Here is a 23524-nt window from a genome sequence, read left to right as displayed (position 1 = left end):
AGTTCACCAGACAGTCGCACTCAGTGGTGTATAGTTTCAGGCACATTCACAAAACACACCGGCCCTAAATGAGTCTAAAACATAGCAGTCAAAAAAAAATCACACTGAATTAAAAGTGTCTCAGCCATGTAACATGAAATTGCAGCACGGATGGCTGACTCAGATGAGGCAGACATCCTGTTTATATTTTCTTCCTCTCTGCTCTCTCTCATGACTTATTCTTCAAAAACCAGATACCCTGTAGTTCCTCTCTGTCACAGACCATTCATTACAACAAAACTGAACTGGTGCAGCCCAGCGGCATCGCAACAGGAAATCCTCACGCTTGTGACATTTAGGTTGGCTGAAACGTACGTGCAAATGAAGTAAAACACTCTGGATTTAGGTCACAGCGTGCCTCAGAATTGGCAAACCTATTCACGTGTGTCCAACTCACTGCTTTAAGAATTCGAGTCACTGGTGAGTTGAGGTGAGTTTTTGCATGTGTCACGCAAGCTAGCTAAGTTGTCCCCGGTACACAATAGTGGGTACCTGCACACACACACATACACACACAAAAAAAAAAATTCCAGGGAAGTTGTAATATTGTGTCAGATTATATCATGAATTGTTAAAACTAGTTCCAGGGGAAATGAGTTCAAAGCTGTGCTCGGAAGAATGCGCACTTGGGGTCAATGGGAGAGGCCTTAAAGTAGTCAGAAGTCCATCCGGAGTGATTTCCTTCGTTTTAGTACTTCAGAGAACAGCATGTTGTTTTTATGGCCAACCAGACAGTCTCACAGAGAACCCATAGGCAGAAACTCTTAATTGCAACTCCTCGGCTGCTCAGAACATCACAATTACGTGGAAGCAGACCGCACGCCACCAAAGCCGAAGCCTAACCCCACCAGCATTTCCGTGTCGTCATACGGAGGTGAGACATGCAAGCGTGTTGTCTTGACTTGCTGAAAAGCAGAGAAAGAAGCGTGGGGGTCATTTTCATTATCGTGACATTTACTGGCATGGACTGGACGCAGTTAGCGCTGTATCTCGTCCTTTTCTTAGAAGCAACGATGATCGCGAAGTGACTCAAGCAAGGGAGAGATGACACAAGGAAAATGAGGACGAAGCATAACGCTTTGGAAATCCACTCTGACCACTCGGACCTGCTTCTTATTTCTTATGGCAGGCCAAAAGTTGTTGACAACTCAGTTCCTTGTTTCCTAAGTGGAAGTCAAATTCTGGGTAAAGCGATTAACTGACAGATTTTACCATTAAAACTCGTCGACCATTGTTCGTCACGCAACTGCGACACAATCTGAGTTGGCGATCGGTTCCCGCCCAACGCACCTAGACTCATTCGCAGTTACAAGGATTACATACTTACATGTGTGATTTGACTCTTGTGTCACCCCCTCAAGAGACGTTTGCAGAGCATTAGCCACACTTTTACCTTTTTTCCTAACGCCGCACTGTTAAAACACTGCACTTCGTTACTTGCAAACAGCTGAAAAGCATGATGTTTTTAAAAAATTGGGAGAAAGTTTATAACAGTGGAACAATAAAAAAAAGTGTTAAACTGTAAAAAGATTTAACAAAAATAAAACAATAAAAGGATTTAACTAGGGCAAAGGGGAAAATGGTCAATAAAAAAAAAAAAAAGAAAGGTGGAATAAAAAGACTAAACTCCAAGGGGGGTTTTATTGCTGCTACATTTCTGTCCACCGTTGTTTGTGGTATCTGAGCAACAGCCAAGAAAGACAGCAGATGATGCAGAGTTTCTGCAGAGTTTCTGTGCGCAGCCAAAGCCAAGCCTCCTGCCCCTTCGACCTTGTATTTGGAAGAGGCCTGTGTGGGCCAAAAAAAAAACTAAAAACAACAATACTTTTGTTATGTGAAGAACAACTGTTAAGCTTCAGTTTCTCTTTTAATTCGACAGAAAGATTCCAAAGGTGATTTGGTTACATGGGAGGGGAGCGTGTGCGTGTTTGTGCGTGTGTGTGGTTATTGAAAGTGCAAAAAAACAGGCACAGGCGGACTTTGCTCTGTTGCCAGCGTTACATTTCAGTTGTATGTCACTGACAACCACTGATTGATGTCAACAAGGCAAGGCACATGTTTGCGCCAGACTCTTTCTTTGGGCCCTCGCCTTTTGTTGTTTGCCACTGGAGTTCGTGACTTCTGTTCATCCCTGCGTTACATGTTCAAGATGCGGTTATTTTCAGCCCCTTGGTAAAGGAAATAAAGATGGGTGTGGGGCACTGACTAATAACATGAGACTGTGACGTTGTAGCAAACATCGAAGTGGGTCTAAAGGTTTAGCGCATAAAGATAAAAATGGTAGTTTACCTCATATTTAGTGAGTTCACATTAGTAAGGAGATTATTAAACCGTGTTATTTTCTCGGTTGTCTGAAGGTTTGAGAGCGACGTTTTGTTGTTTTTTTTAAAAAAAGCAAGCTGCTGCTAATAAATAATTCAAGTTATGATTATATTTTATGAAATAGGTTAACAAAATGCCTTGACCTCTGTGAGAGTTCTTGGCAATTTAAGGGTACTATGAAAACAAAACCAAACAAAAAGCCACTTAAGTATGAGTCTTTAACTGTTTTACTATTTTATTTATTTTCCGGGAATGAAATGGATATGAGCAAGGCTCCAGCTCCAAAATCCCCGATCCCTGTGTGGTAATGGGGACAGGCTGCAATATTGGCTGACGTAAGGACACTGTGTGCTTCAGAAACATTCACTTTCCAGCATACGGTTAGGATTAATGACACCTTGTATTTTCTTGGCAGGGAGCAGCGACTTCCTGGAGTCGGTCTGAGCCAAGAATCTGACACGAACCTCTGTAAAAGCGCAACTTGACACTTTAGATTTTGTAAAGATTAAACAAGGGGACAAAAAGGGTTGTCGGGGGGTGGTGGGTTTTTCTGTGTGGCATTTCTGCAACGATTTCTCGCTGTGAGCCGAGCGAACCAAGCGCTGGTAGTAATTTAAATCTCCCCACTGATCAAAGAACGCTAAACACACTCTAAGCCCTTTGACCTGTAATAAATCAAACATGTATTCACGGGTATGTTTTAGTTTATTTATTTTTTTAAAAACCATTATTTCAGTTTAAATCTTACTTTATATTCGTATTTATGGTCATTTTATAGTCGCATAGGTCTCCTGAGAGATTCCTAGAAGGGTGCAGCAGGTGATTCAACCCCTCAATAAAAACTGGATCGTGCAATATTTGTGTTTTCAGCCTCTTATCTTTCTTTATCTCCGTATGATTTGCCATGTGAGCAATATACAGTGTGGGTGGCTACTGTTACAGTAATGCACCAGGGCCGTAAAATGATCAAACATCCCACGGGGTCATGGGTTTTTAAGGAAATGCAAGTGTGTGATCAGGCTGACTCTGGAATTCAAGAAGTGAGCGTTCTAACTTTACAGGTACGGTAAATGCTGTCAGTAAAATTGGCCTGAGTCATCGAGAGGAAATTAATTCACCGACACTGCTCAGTCACGCTCCGAGCCCACGTAAGAGCTGCCTCTCAGCTGTTCAACAGCCGCAGTCGAGGCTTCACCTGGACTGAGTGGGCTCGTAACGCCCCCGCGAGGCGAGAAGGCGACATGAACACACGAGCGGGTCTATTGAGGTCAAGGTTGTAAATTTCACAGGAGCCACACGATGTCGCTGTTGAGCCTCAGTATCCTGGCGAGACAGTCCCTTCCTCTTCTCCTCATTGTCATCAGCTTAATACTTCATAAAATTGCTCTATGATACGCGACGCCTCATCATCCGCAACTTTTATATACAAGGATCTGGCATAACATTATGACCACCTTTCTAATATTGGTGTAGGTCTCCCTTGTGCCTCCAAAAATAGCTGTGACTCTTCAGAGAAAGGACATGGTCCTTCTCAGGGTGTCCTGTGGTGTCGGGTAACAGGATGTTTGTAGTGGGGGCCTTTGGGTCCTATGTGTTGAGAGGAGGCAGCTGTGGATCAGACTTGTTCCAGTGCATCCCACAGGTACTTGATCAGTTTGTGTTTTAGTGAATTTGGAGGCCTCCACACCACATTGTGGGGTTTTTCATGTTTTGTGTGTTTTGTTTAGTTTTTTAGTTATTGGTGTGGTCTAGGTGGGTGCTACATGTCTAGAATAGAATAGAATAGAATAGAATAGAATAGAATAGAATAGAATAGAATAGAATGTCTTTATTGCCATTGTACAGGTACAACAATTAAGGTGTACAGTAATATAAAATAAATGAAAACCCCAGAAAAATAACTTCGTTGTTCGCGTACACACACACACAAACACACATTTCAAACATACACTCAGCCAGACAAAACATGCAAAAAAAGCAGGACATTGACAAAATGGTCAATGTTATTTACTTCTCTGGTCAGTGGTTTTAATTTTGTGGCCGATTGTTGTATACAGGTTATATATTTGTAGAAAATATGAATCAAAACCCATTGTAATAATAACAATAATAATAATAATAATATCGCTCCCTAATATTGCTGTAATTTTGTACTGTTTGCTTTTTGCACTCTTAGATGCCAAACTGCATGTCGTTGTGTATTGTACCTGTACAATATGACAATGACAATAAAGCTGAATCTGATCAAACTGTATACAGCCTAACAACAATAATTTGTACAGTAGATTATATATCAATGAAAACATTGTGTTCTTTACCACCGTCACAAACAGAATTCAAGAAGCAAATAAAGCAACTCCTCGGAAGATGTTTGTCATGTTTGTACAAATAGAACATATGTCACATGCACACACGGGACAGTATGTTTTGATCTTATGCTCATGTGATAGTGATGGTTAATATGTACTGATAGGTTTAATTCGTGTTGTTTGCTAATGTTTTTCCTGTCCATATGTTTTTGTTCAAATGTCTGTTCTTTTTTCTTCTTTTTGCCGTAATGATCTTAGAATATTGTAAAGTTTATTGTAAGGTTTGTAGTATTATTTGTTCCTTATGTGTCTTTTTAATATAGTACATGTATAAATTAACAGATGAATTAGAAATTCGCTTTGTGATCCTGTTCTAAGCAGCGTACAGGCAGGGCTCAGGGCTGGCTCATCAGCAGACCGTGTTTTCTGGGAGTTCTCTCTGCCTTTGCTCTGGGTGTTGCTTCTCTCTGGGGCGTGTCGCCACACCTGAGATCTGCGCGCTGCGCACAAAATGAGGCAGCAGGAGCAGCTGTCATCTGTCAATAAGTGCTGCTCGGGCAGGGTTTGCCTGTCCGCCTCTTGACTACTTTCATCGGCTCTTAATAAACCGCATCGTCGCAGAGGAGGGAAACAGACTCGAGATGGCGAAGAAGACCTTATCCAGAAAGTCCCTGAAAAGTTTGTTCTCCAAGAGCGACGCCAGCTTGGACCAGGACAAGGACAAGGATGCGACTAAAGGCGAAGGGGAGAAGAAGAGGTTTGGGTTCTTGAAGTTGAAGACCAAGTCGAAGGACGGCTCTGCCTCCGAGAAGCCGGCTAATGAGAAGCAGCAGCAGGTGCTCAGGTATGCGTCGTGGTGTTGGGTTAGTGACTCTGCATGTGACAAATGGCTTATTAGACAGTAGACGAGCGATGCTGCTGACGCTTAAAAGAGACGTAGAGCTGCAGGTCAGCTTCCAGCGTTTTATTTCCTCAGGCAACATGCTGCTGTATTCAGATTAAGATTTCAAATTAAACCTGCAGCAGTTCCTCTGCAACATTGCAGCTAGTCATCAGTGCCCAAACTCTGCTATTAGTCAGAAAGTATATCATAAGAAAGTGAAGAAAGTATATAAAATATACTATGTGATAGGGTTAAGTTATTATTCCCAATCCATTTTCTTAGATGTATTTTGTAGGTGATTCATCTGACAGCGATTGAAATGGCCTGGGAGGACAATGCTGTGTTGACAGGCCTGTTGAAAAATGTTCCATTCTTTCTGTTGTCATGTGCAAAAGAAAGTACACTTTTGTCTTTCATTAAGTACAAATACAATAGATAACAAAATGCACTTAAACAATGAGGGTTGGGTTTGTCGCTAATGGTACCTGCTTTAACAGAAATACCAATATGCAATAGTGTCTCACAGTTGTCCCACATTTGCAGTTGCGAGTTCATAGTTATCTTTCATGGCTCCACTTTTTTGGGATCCTGCACAACAATTCAATGAGAATTGTCCAATCCATTACCCTTATTTGCTTCTTTTTGAGCCATTCTTTGGTGAATTTCCAGTGTGATTAGTGTCACTAAGCTGTTGAAAGGTCCAGTGCTCGTACAATGGCGCTCTTTGATAAGATGCAAAATTTATGGTTGAATCGAGCTCAGTCCCTGAGTAGTGAAGCAGCACTAACCCATAACATTTCCGCATCCATATTTAGCAGCTGGCATGAGGCTCTTCTTGTTAAAACCTGCCTTTGGGCTGCAATAAACGTGCCTACTATCTCTGTGACCAGACAACTTGGATTCGTCTGCGTACATTATTGTGACTGGCCTGGTCTTTGACTGTGTATTCACTGACCGACTGCAGGTCAGATGTCAACAACAACTGTTGCAAGAGTTGTTTGCAGATCCTTGGCAAAATATTGAAGACCCTGGAGACTTGCAGCCACTTGCTGCTTCTTTAAAAACAATGCATCATGATTTCTAAACCCCTTGCAATGCTCACAGGCATCGTGATCCTTTTCCCCTGAGGGATTTTGTTAGGCCTTTCGGAGTCAACACTGGCTTTGGAAAACTCTCTTTACTATTTTTTTTTTTTTAGATGGTTAATTGAGAAAATAAATGACAAATTAGCTGACAGTAGTATTTCAAACTAATAGTTACAATTACTGATATTACTGAAGTAAAATAATGCACTAATTTGTGCTGATTACAAAGTAACAGCTGTTAGGACTTTGAGGACTTACACAGATCAGGTATAACATTATGACCACCTTCCTGACATTGTGTATAGGTCTCCCTTGTGCCTCCAAATCAGTTGTGACTCATCAGAGATGGACATGGGCCTTCTGAGGTGGCCCTATGGATTGAGGGGAGGGGTCTCTGTAGATCAGGCTTGTTCCAGTGCATCCCACAGATACTTGATCAGTTTGGGATCTGGTGAATTTGGAGGCCAGGTAAACACCTTGGGCTGCTGTTCATGTTTTTTTAAGTTGTTCCTAAAGCATTTTTGTGATCCCCCTGGGGTCAATAAAGTGATTCTGTGTTTGTGTGAGGCTGTATCCTGCTGGGGATGGCTGCTACCATCAAGGAGGTCCATTGCTATAAGGTTGGGGGTCTGGTCTGTTCTAGGTGGGTGGTACATGTTTAAGTAACATCCGTATGAATGCCAGGTCCAAAAGTGGGTCATAATGTTGTGGCTGATCCGTGTGCAAAGATCGTTTGTATATTTCGTCATGTGTAGGAGGTTGTTTTCCATTTGGTAAATTGCCGTATGTTAATTGTAACCCAGGGCATTAACAGTTTATGAAGAAGTTTGATGTGAGTGTGAGTGACAGGCAATTACAACCATTAAAAAAACAAACAAAAAGAAAACAGTAGGAAGTCAAATAAAGCCAGATACTCAGTGGGCATGCTGTGGTTTTGTGCATGCATGGAAAAGAACCAGACACTGTTCAAGTGGGTTCAATTCTTGAATAGCAAACTGTAACAGAAGTCATTGGAGCCCAACAATTCCTCCTTGAGCACATGGCAACAGTGTGGAGGGAAAAACAGTCCCTCTTAACTAAGAAGAAAAACAGATCCCCACTGCAGTGTCAACTTCATCGTACTGGTTAAAAATGTTTACAAAGTATTAAACGTCGCTCTCCGTTTAGACTTCGGTTATGCATATACACACAGGTGGGGCCGAGGCAGGGCCACAAATCACATGTCAGGATAGTGTAACCACGTTGTTCATGTGGCCGTAGAACAGACTGGGTGACGACTCGTGTTTGCACAGAGAGAAAAATAAATGACGAGCTGACACTGTTAGGATGGCCTCTGCACACAATTGTAACACACAGGGGTTAAGCAGGTGTAAGAGTGAGCAGAGAACAATGAATAACCTGAGATACATTGATACTGTTTTCCAGCACAGGAGTAAGACAAATGAAAGATGAATGAAAACAGCAATAGCTCATTCTTAAGAGCTATCAGAGAGTCGTCTGATCATCTGTGACTGTCACACCCCAAAAGCAACTGATAAACTCTTATACACTCTTGATTAAAGTGTTGAGACCATTAACTAAAATTGCAAGAATTTGCATTTCACACTGTTGGATCTTAAGAAGGTTCTAAGTATAGCTTTAAAATCCAAAAATAAGAAATGGGAGCAACAGACCAAACAATCTGAGCAGGCGATTTATTGAAAACGATTTTGAAAGTCGATCAAAAGTTTAAAACCATAGCTCAAAAAGACCCGAAAACAGACATTAAAGTCTCAAAAAAGACTCAGTAATGAGTAGCTCCACCATTCTTGTTGACCACTTGTTGACCAAAATCCGTTTCGGCTTGATGCGAGTGTTTCCAGAAGGTTGCTCCAAGTGGTGAAGATGGCTTCATGAAGGGCATCCACTGTCTGGAACCGACGTCCATTGGATTTAAATGAGGGGAACATGCAGGATGATCCAAAAGAGTGATGTTATTCTCCTGGAAGAAGTCCTTTACCTGACGGGCATTGTGAACTGCAATATTGTCCTGTTGAAAATCCAAGTCATTACCACACAGATGAGGGCCCTCAGTCATGAGAAATGCCCACTGCAACATAGCCAGCTGCTGTTTGACTTCCCTGCCCAACCTGAAGCCCCATTGTTCCATTGAAGGAAAAAGCACCCCAGATCATGAGGGTGCCCCCTCCACTGTGCCGCGTAGAAAACATCTCAGGTGGCATCTCCTTATCATGCCAGAACGCTGGAAGCCATCGGGACTTTTTTTCTCGTCAGAGAAGAAAAACTTGCTTCCACGCTTGAATGTCCTGTGTTTGATGCTCCCTTTCAGAGTCCAAATGGGCAGTTTGTGGCATAGAAGGAGACGTTTACTTTGAAGAGGTTTGTTGTTTTTGAAGCCATCTGCAGTCAGGACCAGTAATGACCTTAATGTGGGTTGAGGATAGTCCCGTATCTTGATCCTCCCTCTCAGCGCCGGTGAGATTTTTTTTGACATATTTTCTTCCATAGCCCTCAGGATCTTTTAAGAAATTCGAAATGACCATCTTACTGCGTCTAACATCAGCATTGATGCCACATTGTGGGAGGCCTTGACAGTGTGATTACTTGACAGAAAATGACACAGAATCCAAATTTTTGCACAGATTTTGGTTTTTAACCATTTAAGACCTGAACATCCACCTGCACAAAAAAACAAACAAACAGCAAACAACTCACCGATGGCCAAAATTCCAAGTGTGGCCAAACACTGGGAAGCTGTGCTTTCTGGGGGGAAAAAAAATCGCATTTCGGTAATTATGACGCACCGCTGCTGACGGCTGCAGGGTTGGGAGTGACCCATGACCGAGGAGACCCAGGATGAGAGGGTTGTTTGGAGGAATTTGTTGTAAAAAACAAAGTTAGTTGTAGTGAGCAAACCACTGAGTTACGGTAATTCAAATACTGCATGCTTTAACGTAGCCACCACAGAGTTTAAAGAGTTAAAGCTTGTGGTGTCAAACTTTTGATCAGCTGATGAACAGCCTATTTCAGTTAAACTGTTGTTTTCAATAACTTTCCTGCTCAATATGTTTGGTCTCTTGCTCCCACTTCTTTCTTTTTGCAGTTTGAAGCTCCACTTAGAACCTTTTTAAGACGCAACAGCAAAATGCAAACAATTTTATACCTGGTCTTAAGATTTTGATCTGGAGTGTATTAGCTATTTTATTAAAGTGATTTGCAGTGTGTGAGTGCCTTTTAACTGCTGACATTGTACATGAATGTCCTAGACAAAAATTAAATCCGATCTAAGTCTGTTTTTGTTGTTAGTCAAGGATTTCCTCTTAATCCACGTCTAGGATTTGTATCCCGCACAGAGTCGAGGATTTCAGGGTCTAAGAAGTAAATCTTCCAAGTCATTGTGTTTGTTTTGATCCCGTAGATTTGGCACAGTTCACGGTGAAGTCAAAGTCACGTTGGGTTCAATTGAAACTCCACCGCTGCCGCCTGAAATCGGACAGGGAACACTCAAATTCCTTTCTGACATGTGCCAAACACACCCAGATTTTTTCTGGTATCTGGTAATGTTTGCTGGGCCCCTGCGTGGAGTTGTGCATTAATGGAAGTACTGTAGAGAAACCTGCCGCTCCGCATACCTTGCGCATTATCGTGACACTGCTGATCAATTGGTCACATGCGGCATTGTTCCAGGGGATTCACATGGCAACATTTGTCACAGTAGAAGCTCGGAAATTGAAGTCTAAACTCCACCAGGTTTAAATTTCTGACTGAAACAATAGTTCAGACTGAGTCAGCACGTGGTGGAACCTGTTTGCTTTGTGTCAGATGAGTAAGTAAAGCAACATTGGGCTTACATAAACTAAGCCTCTCTGAGCTGAAAGCCTCCTCTGAGATGTTCCATTATTTTCCTGCCCAATACAGATTCTGATGTCTGAACTCAAGCGCTAAACTGTAGGCGTTTACTCTACCTGATTGTCTTTTTGTATCCCCTTTTGTTTTGGTGAACCTTCTGTGCTCTTTCACATGCCTTACTGTATGTGACACTAGTGACACCCCTTAAAGCAACATCTGTCAGTGGCTGACATGTTGCTAGCCTCGGCTAACCTTTCACTAGCAGAACTAAGTTCTTTGTTGCCGCTCTAAAACAGTAACTTCCACATCAAATTGTGCTACATTGGCACTGGATTTCTGGTTGTGCAACGTGTGCTTGGGCCAAATGTCAGCATTTTAGCCAGTGCTGGAGACATTCCTGACACTGGTATCGCAACAATTGTGATTATCTTCACAGAAAACCTGCAAAATAAACAACTGCATTCCTTTACCTGTGTACACAGATACAATATTAAAACCACTTGCAGGAGAAGTAAATAATATTGACCATATTGTGACAATGAAATGTTCTCTTGGGGAAACATTCTGACGTGTAGCACCCCCCTAAACCTTGACAATCCGTGACACTCCTTGATGGCAGCAGTCATCCCCAGCAGGATTCAGAACTCAAAGGAACACGGAAGAACAGCTCAAGGTGTTGACCTGACCTCCTAATTCCTTAGATCCCAAACTGCAGTGGAACAAGCCTGATCCATAGACGCTCCCTCCCCTCAACTCATAGGACTCAAAGGCCCCCGCTAGCAACATCCTGTTACCAGACACCACGGGACACCCTCAGAAGGCCCAGGTCCATTTTCTGATGAGTCAAAACTGTTTTTAAGGCACAAAGGAGACCTACACAATATTAGGAAGGTGGTCATAATATTATGCCTGATCGGTGTAAAGTACTGCCAGTGTATTTGAAGTCAAGTTCCTTGAGATAAAAGGATGCGTCCTTGTTAATATAGGTGGGGCACGAATGCATTCAGAGATGTGCTTGGCCAGATGACTCCGTTGAATAGGAGCAGCACTTGGGCAGCGACTGATGAGATTTCACAAGAATGTATATTGGGAAACGCCTGATGTCATCAACAGAGAGTCAGCTCTGAACCGTTTGGAAAATTTTACTTCTACTCTGTCTGTTTCAGTCAGTTATTTCTATACAAGGGAAACGTTTCCAACAATAATTAAAAAAAAAAACAAGACCAGTCAGATCAAACGGTCCTGATATCATGTAAACCTGTAACATGCCTAGTTTTACATTTTATGGAAAGTGATACCATCACTGGAGAAGTGTGTGTGAATAGATTTGGAATTTAAAGTATTGATAGCGAAGGTAAATGGCAACAACAGCGGAGATAGTGTGTCAGTGAAATCGTTTTCCATTTCTATCTTATCTGTTCAGTCCATTGTTCTTGATAGCGGTATTGATTCCACGCGATAAGGAAACTGTAGCGATAACAGAGATAGACGTTCTACATCGTTTGGTGTATTGCTGGCTCCTTTCTATACTCATTCTTTACCTCAAATTGTACGCTGTACTCTTTATGATCATTCCATCATCTGCCTTTTTTTTTTTTTATGGGTTCGCATGAGTACAATCGGGAGTAATTTGTCAGCTGTTGCTGCAGGGGCGCAGCTCTACAAGTCCCAGTAAGTCAGAAATAATTGGTGCGTCATAAACTGCGGAGCTTGTGTTAAAAGCGCCATCCACCTGTGTTTTATTGTGTGTCCTGTATCTAAACTGGAGTGAGAAAATAACTGTAAAGAGACCATCGTGAGTTAGTGGTAGGTCATAAAGTGATAGCTGTGGCCTTTTAATAATTAAACTCTAACTTCAATGCATCCCTCCAGACAATAGCACCTGTGTGATGATAACTGTGAGGCCCAGAAGGTAACACGCGGCACTTAAAGCCATTCATAAGCGAGATAACAATTTACTTTCATCTGTGAAGACATGACATAATTTGCGTGAAAGAATGAAAATGAGATTTTGAAATGAGAAATAATAAGAGCGCTCAATTATTCCTTTCTCTTGATTGCAATTTAGTTTTTTTTTTTTTTTTTTTTTTTTACTAACAAAAAGAAGTAGAGGGGAAACAAAAGAAAACTATTGTCTGTACAAATTGGAGTTAGCTTAGCTTAGCTTAGCATATAGACTTCAAATGGGAGATGGTTGTCAGAACACGATGGCGGGCCGATTCAGGTACAAAACCTCATCAGATCCTACGGTTGTTTATGCTTTTTAATTTTTCTAGTTCGATATGATGCGCAAATTTAACAAATTCTGTCAATAGTAACGAGCTACAGCGTCGCTAATTAGCAAGTGCTCGTTCGATGACGTTGGAATTTCATTATTTGCAATTCTGTCCAAGCTATTAAAATAATACGTTTTATGTACTGTCACATGTTGGTGACTTTTTTGTAATATACAGAGAAATAGTCCCTGTGTACTACTAAACCCGAATACCTTAGAGAAATTAAAAATGCAAACCAAACTAGAGCTCCGGACTTGGTAGGTTAAATCTATGTGTGTTGTTGTTGAAATCCCACAATTATACATGTGGCATTGAGCAAAAAAAGAAGCGTGCGACTCTTTCCTTGTGACAACATCTGACCGCAGAACTGTAATATTCAATGAATAACAATTGTCGAGTTTGTGCTGACTTTAGTGTGTTTGCATAAAGAAAATTTGTGGTTTCACTGTAACAAGTGTCTACCAGTTTCTATATACAGATGCAAATATAGGGCTCTGTGAAGCCGGCCTCGTTTTTAGTTTTTTTTTTTCTCTCTCTCTCTCTCTCAGTCTCTCTTGGTCCTGTTCTTATCCAAACAAACATTCTTACATTTTTTTCTGCACAACAACAAGAGAAGCACAGGCGGCACTTTCCCCTCTCGCTAACAACCTGTTGAAGTTCATTCATGGGATTCTTGATTTGGGTGTTTGTGTGTTCAAACCGCCTTGTTTCTGTGTCGCCTGCATGTTGACATGTAAACACTTGAAGGGACAAAGATACGACTCATCCTCTTATCTCTCGTGCTATTTGCTGTGTGTGCAGCAGTGGCACGCCGTCTCAAAGTGAAAGTTCCGCGTGGCTCGTGAGTCGAAAAAAAAAAAAAAAAAGGCCCCGAACTCTTTTCTCTCCTGTCTGGGCACATAAAAAGGTCAAGTGCCAGGCGAAATGGAGCGCGTGGCTGGAAGTGGCAGTGCTCCACATACTGTGGCGGAGCTCCCGGTGACGTTTGCTCGTCGTTTGACTTCCTGATTCGTGCAGTTGTGCAAATTAAAACAGTCTGTGTGCACAGGGAGACCTTTGTACCGCCTGTTTGATGAGACGACAGCTCTCGATTGTTGGCGGAGCATCTGTGTTGACTCTGAAGCTTCTGGAGACGAGTACCAGTCAGAAACAACAGTGACCTAACAAAGTACAGTACTCGAACTGAACAGTATTTCTTTACATTTGTGACCGCACGGAATATGTTGACCGAACACGGGCATTGATTTTGATTTGATTTTGACTCCCGTGGAGCATCTAAAGCAACGTCGGTTTAATTAATAGAAGGTGTGTTCAGGGCTGCTACACACATCAGTTCTGAGCTTTTCCAAGCTTTTCTTGTTTGAACAACTGGTTGTTTTTGTCCCTCCTCCTGAAGACTCGGCATGTCACCTGAACTATGCACCCCTTAGGGCTAATGTGTGCAGAAAAAAATAAATGCGGTAGTAGAACCAGAAAGAGACGACTGGCTGAAGCATTCTTAGAATTATGAGATCTGGTTGAACTCTCCCGAGGCCCCTTCAGTCCAGACTGAAAAACAGCACAAGGTGCTGACCCGGCCTCCAAATTCACTAGACCCCAAACTGGTCAAGTATCTGTGGGATGATCCACAACCCCCTCAGCCCTCAGAAGGCCCACGCCCATTCTCTGATGAGTCACAACTGTTTCGGAGGCACAAGGGAGACCTACACAATATTAGAGACAGTCATAATGTTATGCCTGATCGGCGAGTGTAATCCACTTTTGTTGCTGCCTTGTTGTTGAGATGAGCCACAAACCAAAAAACTCGTCTAGCCTTTATGATTTGCCAGCACTAGCATCCTGATGATCTAATTATCTTTTGTTCTGTTCAGCACTTGAAAGCTGTTCTAGGAAACTGTAACTCATTCTCTGTCCAGCCGGTTCTGTTCAACATTCCCCGCGCACTGATTCATGCAAAAACAGGATGTGATAGATGTATAGTTTCCCATCTGGTTGCAGCAATACAGATGAATCAAAGCACAAACTTATAACAGTCAAACCATCCATTAATCACTCATTAAGATCAGGTCCGTTGCTCTGTGTCACAAGATAAAGTCACTTCTGCATGATCATCAGTTCATGCCTCTACGCTGAATGTAATTATCAAGATCTTGTGACGATGAGCACGCGTCCCTGCAGCTTTGAGCACACGAGGAATTTGATGTGCTGTCAAAAACTTCATAAATAAGGTGTTTTATTTAAATTTTTATTTATTTTTCTGTCCCCCTCAGTGTTGTTGAGCCCGGTAGTACTCCAGGGGATGCAGGGGTCGACACTGACGGCGTCGTCGCAGACAACAAGCGCTCTACCATCTACGCCACTGCACCCAGGGCAAAGGTCAGTTAACTTGTGTTCATTATTGGCCTATTTTCACAGATAGTTACTGAAGAATGCTGACGGCCCGCCTTTTTAAGCTGCTTTTAAGAAAGCATTTGTGCAAGTACGACAAGCAAGTCACGCAGTGTGTGCACACAAGGCTGTATACTGTACATTCAATGCTTGTAGTTAATAATACTCTAATACTAATACTATACTACTTCTTTTTTTTTATTGTTTGAAAAAAAAATACAATTAGGTGCTAAAGGTAAAATGTGTCAGTGTTTTATAGTCACACATACGCTCTGAATTCTACCTGTTCCTGTTATATTGCATGCACTGAGAATTTTGTGTCAACCCGTTGGAAAAATAATGGTTTTTATCTACTATTATTAGCAAAAATAACCTTTTGTGACATGCCAATCATACATCATGCAGGATAAACAAGCACTGTTTTGTGGCGGTGTTTAAAAATAGAGATTTTGAGTCTAATTGTGAAAGTGTGGCTCAGGTGGGAATGCGCACACCACCACGCGACTGCGAGTGACATTGCTCCTTTGTGAAAAAGTGCAAGATCTTCTTCACTGACGTCTCATATTCCCACTAACGAGCAAATTTCCCAATGTGGGGCCAAACGGAAACGGTTTGTGTAGAGCTCTGAGATCAAAGAATTTGGAGTAATGTGTGAACATAAATGAAGTGTTATGTGGACATGCAGTAAAATCTTTTTTTAATTGTAAGCATTCGGTTACTTTAATGGAACGAGCAGACCGACATGACAGAGACGCCGTTCTGCTCGTTCCTCGCACATCGCGACGTTGTTCCATTAACCTCGCCACAAACATTAAAGTTGGCACAAAAATTAAACTTGGCACAAAAATGATGGCGGGTTGCCCAGGTGGCAGCCACTTTTAAAACTCACCGCTCTACCCTGCAGCCATTCCCTTCCTTTGAATCCCCCACTCCCTTGTTGAAAGTGTAAGTAAATATGTTCCCCGGCTGGTAAATTAAGAAAGCTAAGGTCACAGTACAGTGGAAATAAAATAAATAAATAAATAAAGTCTATATACAGGTATACAAGAAAAAAATCTACTAAATCCAGTAACACTGAAATAAAATGATGTGAAACAATGCAGAGAAGATAAATGGAGAAAAAAATAATCTCCATAGGTGTGCACATACTTTTATGTATAAGCACGAGTGACGCCCTCACAGTATGACGGATCTGGAATGTTTTTACAAAGTCAAGATGCTGACAGCTGATTGACTCCTATCAAAACAGGCTGATTGTTGTAATTTTATAAGTATTGTTTAGATTTTTATAAGAGCTCTAGCATGATTAATCTTTTGTAAGATGACATAGACTTGTTATATCCGTGTGCCTGATTTAAATTTGCTCTAAATAATAGCGTCATAACCTGAATGTGGAATTATTCCCTGTAGCAACAAAAAAGAAAGAAAATCTCAAGCATTGTTCTTTCCTTTTGTCCTTTACAAATTATAGAAACATATGCGATAATTAATAGTGTAATGCATATATATGTTTTGAATTGCTCCAAAATAATGCAGAAAAGCCAACGTTGTGACATTTGATATTTTGCTCTGGTTGTAGTCGTGCCCTGTAGGTTTTCCCACTGTAGGTTGTTGTAAATGGCAAACATGTGTGAACAAGAATATTCTTTGAGGCACATATTTCGTGAAACACGACCCTCTTTAACGACAGCTCCATTCCAGCTGCTTATTAACATCCCCCCAGGTCTTTCTCCCTCACACTCCCAGGCTCACATTGTATACGACTGATGTTACTTTTATTTAACAAGACTGTGACTTGATTAGTCTCATAGCAAAAAAAACAAAAACATGCAGAGACTTGAAGAGACTTGAGACTTTTGAATGCAGGTGACCAATAACCATGACGTGCAAATATCACAAAAAAAAAAGGCATGTCTGTCCAGATTCAAGAGAATGAGCATCATGGTGTGAGTTAATCTGGATGACTGCGTGGGAACCACGAGAAACATTTCACCTGACGACTTTTTATTTCCTCCAGCAGAGGGTGCTAATGTTTTACTAAGAAACTCTGCTGTAGCCAAGATCAGCTGTTGTCTGTTTTGTTGCATGTTGTGTTTCAACATCACTGCCGCAAGCTTAGCAAAGCTTTGTGTTGTTTTTAAATGGGTTATTTAAAGTTCCTTAAGAGGAACAGACACATGTTCGCGATCCTCAGATTAATCTACGAATGTTCTTTGTGTACATATGATTACTTCTGGCTTCTGGCCATCCTCTTTTAATGGTCTGAGACTTACACAGGATTATAAAAATGGCACGAAGCACTCTGCCGCCGCATTCTCCTTCACTCCAGTAAATATCCCCTGCTGGATGAAGTGACATGAGCTCAAGAGGGCAGATAGTAATCAGTTTAAGAGCCGTGACATGCCACGCTGATGCCACTAATCGGACTCCTGTCGGCACCTTTCCATCGACATGATCAACAAGGATGATTAAACTGTAGGCCAGCTCTGTACGAAGGTCTATAGCGTTTCCTACCTCCTTAGCTAATGGTGGCTTTTGAATTTAAAATCAATAAAGTACTATCTAATCTTATCTTATCTTTTCATTTTCCCCTTTTGAATGAGGAATAGATACAACGTGCTAGTATGAAGATATGTGTTACCTGGCCTTTGTTTATAGTTTTTATGGTGCGTTCAAGTGCAACTTTTTGGTCTAGACTGATGAGATGTGAGGTGACAGCCTTTGTTGACGGTGGTTATTTGATGTCGATTAGGTCCTGTAATTTCTCAGAGAAGCTGCACTGGATATTTACACCACACCACCCAAAACATTATGACCACTAACATTGACCATCTTGTCACAGTCCAGTTTTTCTCCTGGGAGACCTTTGGACCTGGTTTAGGAACAACTCAAAAAACATGTAGTTCATGGAACTCAGTCTTTCTCTTCTGGTGACATTTGCATGATAATGGTGAATGCTTTGTTAGAGTGGCAGAACTTGAGTTGTGGAATTTAGAGGGCTGACTCTGCCAAGGTTTGGTAACGTTAGTCACCAACAACTTGTCACACCACAATAATAATAGAGGAGAGGACGCGGCGAGGATAAGATGCATTTTTTTGAGATTAACTGTGTTGCCTATTGCCCGTAGGCCTATTAATCCACACCTTTCCGCAGAAGTCAGCTGGCAGTGTCCAATACAGGCGAATTCCAGGCAGCACTAAATCTCCCCTCCTGGTTGTTGTCTTTGCTTTTCATACTTTCCATCACAAGAGCAAGAATTCTCGCAGGCACACCCAGTCAGAAATGTGACTGCTGATGGCAGTGGCAGACAGTCATGTCTTCTCCATTCTCTTCAAGGCTCAGAAAAAAAAACTTACAATAGAATATTTTTTATCTTTTCAATCAATGTTTTCCAACACATGAAGTCCTTAATGACTGTTCAGCATATCTTGATTACCATGCCTGACTCATTCTACTGTAAGAGCTCTCACAACATTGGCATTTCTCTAAACCTTTGTTCTGCTAGATCAGTTTTGAGATAGTTAAGCGATGACTTCTTTGTTTGGGTGTTCTCTGTGACTGTGGATGCCATATGTGATATAATAGAATTGAATAGAAAAATACTTTATTCATCCCTTGGGGGAAAATCGATTGTCCAATAGCTTATAGACGAACATACAGAGACATCAGCATAACACACCAACAACAGTTGTCAACAGTGCAAAAGGAAAAGCAACCCTGGTAATACAGTATGTATAAGACTGTATTAACATGTAAAACTAAGTGCAGTATGTACTGCTGACTAGAGTCGAGCAATATTTTTAAAAAAACATGCAGTGTGTTTGCTCCAAACCTTTGATGCTTTCATGGTTAAGCCAGCAGCTACTACTCTGGGTGCAGTAAGTCACGTTCTACTTCATTTCTTACAGGGTGGAGCTGCTTGGAATGAAGTTAGCATGTTGGCAACATTTTCTTGTTTACAAGCACAATGACTTTTAATCTGTTTTGGGCGACTCGTGTCGTATCGTTATTGTCAGCGCTGAAAGCAGCATTGTTGGGCAGTATCGAATCAACCAGTACAGCTGATTCTAGTAAAGGTCAAATTATGATTCAGAGTCAATCACGTTATATTTTATATTTATTTTAACCGGCTATCTGTTTCCGTGTCTTCCTCTCAGGGTAAAGAATTCAGCTACTCAGAGCTGGACCTCCGCAAGCCCAAAAAGTTTGCCACTTTTTCCTTCGGCCTCAAAAAGAGGAAGAAGAAGTATGAAGATTATATATCGAGGAGCACCTATGTCCTTCACTCACCGGGCGTTGAAGAGCAAGAGGAGGTAACTAGGCCCGACACGGTTACTACATAATCAACTGATTGCAAATATTTAAATGGACCTAACTATAGAACTAACAGAAATGTCATATTTTGATCCAGTCTTGTTCGTCCATTCCTTCTTTTTTATTTATTTTAAAGCCACCAGAAGTGCCACCTATTATTTATCTTGAAGCATTCTGATCAAAAAAATTGTCAAAACCATTTTAGTGAGCACTTCAGCGACATTAATAGTGACAGATTTAATTGCAAAGCTTATGCAAAGCTTAAATCTTGACTTGGAGGAGGTATTTTGTGGTGGATTGCAAACAATTAAGTGCAAATTGGGAAGGTGGCTGCAGCAGCTGTTCCATCCTGACAACTGGCTATTATTTGATGCTTTCTAACCAACAAAATTTTGATCTGCAAGTTTTTAAGGATTTTCAAATGCTGCCTTGTCATTGCTTCCATAAAAGATCTTACTGTGAATGATTTTCTTATAGAGTGCTATGGACCTCAGTCAGGTGGAGGTGGATGAGACAAACGCAAAGAGGAAGTTCACTATGTCTCAGCCAGAGCTTGATTCTGGCAATACATTCGACATCCCTTCCCCTCCCCCGCTGTCCGCAAATCAGGTCTTCGATTCTCCTAACCAGTTCCAGGCGTCCGTCATTGTAAACGCCCAAGTAGAATCACAGGAGCCTCAGACAAATGGCTCGGATCGTTTGGATGTTCACACTGAGAGGCTGAAAGCCCCAATCGCTTCCATTCCCGAGCTGACACTGGATGACCCAGGTTCATTAGAGGAGAATGAAAATATTCCTGTTTGTGACAAATTACCCGAAAGTGATGCCAAATCCATTCCTCCTACGACTCAGACAGACACCTCTTCTGTTGTTAACACACCTGTTCTTCCACCCAGCCAGCCACTAGTCGCGCTCAACACCTCGGATCACAAAGCGGCAGCTGTCAGCTCAGTCTATGCAACCAACAATCCGTGTGATGAAGATACTTTCCCACAGTCTGATGAATCCACCACTGTCACTTTATCATACCATCAACCTGATGCCCCTGACACGACTGACGGTACAATCTCGAACAGCGTGTGCTCTCAAGACTCCACCACTGTTACTGAATCCGCTCTCGAGTCAGCCGTCAGTGCAGATGCTGCTACCATCCATCATGAAGCTTCAATCTCTCACGCAGAGAGGTCTGTTCCTGAGTCTGCCAAGAGTGTCGCCACAACTTCGGCTGTTACCGACGAAGCAAGCTCCCGTCCTGTCAGTCAGGCTGCAGTTTATGGAGCTTTGTACGACTCGCTTTTCCCCCAGAGTTTTACCTCAGAGGTAATGTCTATGATCTCGCACCCATCGCCTCAAATCCGAACTGAGGTAAGGCACCTCGACGCCAAAACCGAACCTGAACCCCAAACAGAAACTATTAGTTTATACTCACGGGTGTCTAACTCACATGACTCTAATGCTTACAGAATTAACAATACTGAAAGTGGTGATGCCTTACTCAATGAGAAACAGGCAATTTCTTCTAGTGAGAGCTCCAGATTTACCTCCTACCAAACTTCTTCTGACTCTTATCTTCAAAGTAACCGGCCTTCCTCTCTCGTTTCATACTCTAAACCCGTTGACAGTAAAGGCATTCCTTACTCAGAGCTCGCCCGCCCCCATTTAGAGGAGAAATCGGACAGCAGTGGCCTTGTTCACGACATTGTCAGACCAGTACCTGTGTGTGAAGAGTCTGCCCCTCCCGTTTCTGTCTATGTAACATCCCAGGAGACTGATGCTCAGGTTACTGGCTCTAAAAGGAGAGTGATCCTCGTCAAAGAGTTAGTTTCAGACGAGGCAAGCGCTGATCCTGGCTCTTCCTCTCCCGTGCCTGACAAAATGAGCACAGCGAAGGGTCTTGTGATCAAAACCGAAGCGGTGGAGGTTTTTCCCGAACCTCCCAGACAGACCGCCGAGTGTGACAGGGCTTTGAGCCCGGCGTATCTGAGCGTGGGATCGGATGACGGCAGCGCCATGGAGCTTTACTACAGCGCTGAAGAGGACAATTCTGCACAGGAGAGCGGGGATGAAGAGATGTTCACCGTGGATGAAAGAGAGGCGACTTTTGTGGTAGATGGTGGGAAAGAGGTCGGACTGCGCGAGGAGCTTCAGCAACACGGAGAGGGTTCAGGGTTAGGCTGGAGAGACGAGGTAGATCTGAGGGGGTTGATTACGGAAATGGAGAATAAGGGGGAGAAAATGGGTAATGAAGGAAAGATAGACGACTGGAGTGGCCCAGCTGAACTTCAGCAACAACTAGGAGGTCAGAAGTCAGAAGCTCAAGTGCACAAAACAGGAACGTTAGAGTTCCTTGAAACCAGTGAGGCCAGTGAGAGTCTGGATGAAGGGGACGCAGTCACACTTTGGAGGCAGGTGACAGAAACAGAGAGAGAGGAGGGGAGAGAGAAGGAGCGACTGGCCACACCGGTTCAGCAGGTGAACACACTGGTGGAATGCGATTTTGCCCCACCCTCCGGTGAGCTGCATGGACAGGGGGGGGCACCAGGGGGGACGTGGACCATGGACTTGGAGCGAGAAGACCCCTCTTGTGAAGAGAAGCAACTCCCAGTTCAACTGGCTCATTACCTGACTAGCAAAGATATTCTTTCAGATGATATACATTCCAGTGACATCAGAGAGGAGGCAGGAATCACACCCACGTGTACAGAGACAGAGGAGCAAGTTCAACTGACTGAAGACAGGATAGGTGAAACAAGCAAGGAAGGCATACAAATCGTCACAAAAAACACATCAACAGATACTTCTGGTTCGGGCGAGGTTGGCTCATGCAATCTGACACACATCGCCACACTGCAATGTGATGCCACAGACACCGACAACAATAGGGCCCCACGGAGTAGCGTGTGGGCGGATACGATTAGTCAAAACCTTGAAAGAAACGGCACGACGCCAGAACAGGTGGCAGTTGAGCTGTCGGCTCTGAACGCACACGCACTCCGGCCCGATAAGGAAGCCGCGGAGGCTCTCTCCCAGAGCCACGAACATCCAGAGGAAGACCAGCCTGACTTGGATCAGGGGTAAGTCACTGAGTCTTCTAACGTTGGGGTGCACATTTTTAGGTGCAAAACTAGTTCCGAACTTGAAAGCGAGCGCTGGGGGAAAATATCATTAAGGACAATACAGGTTCTTGTTGCTGCTGTGCTGGAACATACAACACGTATCCTGAGGGCTGTGTTAGACACACACACACACACACACACACCATTGTTGATATACTTAAGTTAAGTTGATGTCAAGCCATGTGTAATACAAATTCGTCTTTACTTTATCATCTTCCTATGTAGTCATCTGATAAAATGTATGAACATTTCTCATAATTAAAAAGTCAGCAGTGGATGAGCTGTCTTGTTTATCAACAGATCCATCTGCATACCTGATTATATTGAACACACCCTTCATGATACAACACATAGACAGCTGAATAAATCCTAGTGGCATGCGTATGTCCTATCATCACATTGAACTTTGTTTTTCAACTCTGATCCTCCATGAGGTTCAGTCAGTTTTGATTCATAAGGTGTAACACAGTCACTTTACAGTCTGGTACAATACACAATACAGGTCTCACAGTTCAATATGCTGGGCATATAGAATAAAATGGTGGCAAAATAAAATGTAACACTATAAAATGCAACTAATAGGGTAACGTCATCTATATATAAAAAAAGAGCTCTTTAACTAATAATTATTTTAGAAATCATCTTAAAGGGATACACCACCCCTATGTGAAATTTAGTCACTTACCGTATTCCCCAGTTGGATAAGTGAGAAAAAACATTTTTAAATCAGCCCAGGCATTGTCCTAATCCAGCAGCGCAGTTGCTAGCTGTAGCTTAGCATTAGCATTGAAGTGTAGAGTTGCCAATTGGCCAGTCGTTTGCAAAAGTGATAAATAAACTCAAGAATTTTTCTAATTACTCCTTGTGACTTGTACATTCACATTAAGTACAAATGTCAATGCAATTTACACGAAGGGACTGCCTGGGGCAGATATAGACTTC

General features: G+C 42.3%; 1 protein-coding gene across 2 annotated transcripts in view; it reads left to right on the top strand.

Annotated features, from left to right (window-relative positions):
- The first annotated feature begins 5195 nt into the window (after positions 1-5195).
- crybg2 (crystallin beta-gamma domain containing 2) overlaps positions 5196-23524 on the top strand; it is a 42764-nt gene continuing 24435 nt past the window's right edge. The window contains exons 1-4 of one of the 2 annotated variants that reach the window (XM_047605786.1): positions 5196-5514; positions 15034-15139; positions 19310-19465; positions 19944-22540. In XM_047605786.1, the coding sequence (XP_047461742.1) occupies positions 5312-5514; positions 15034-15139; positions 19310-19465; positions 19944-22540 (3062 nt within the window). In that variant the 5' untranslated portion in view covers positions 5196-5311. The remainder of the gene's footprint in view (positions 5515-15033; positions 15140-19309; positions 19466-19943; positions 22541-23524) is intronic. The other variant, XM_047605787.1, reaches the window with a different exon arrangement.

This window comes from Mugil cephalus, chromosome 14 (assembly GCF_022458985.1).
Source record: "Mugil cephalus isolate CIBA_MC_2020 chromosome 14, CIBA_Mcephalus_1.1, whole genome shotgun sequence".
Taxonomy (NCBI): Eukaryota; Metazoa; Chordata; class Actinopteri; order Mugiliformes; family Mugilidae; genus Mugil; species Mugil cephalus.
This window is presented reverse-complemented; position numbering and strand designations above follow the sequence as displayed.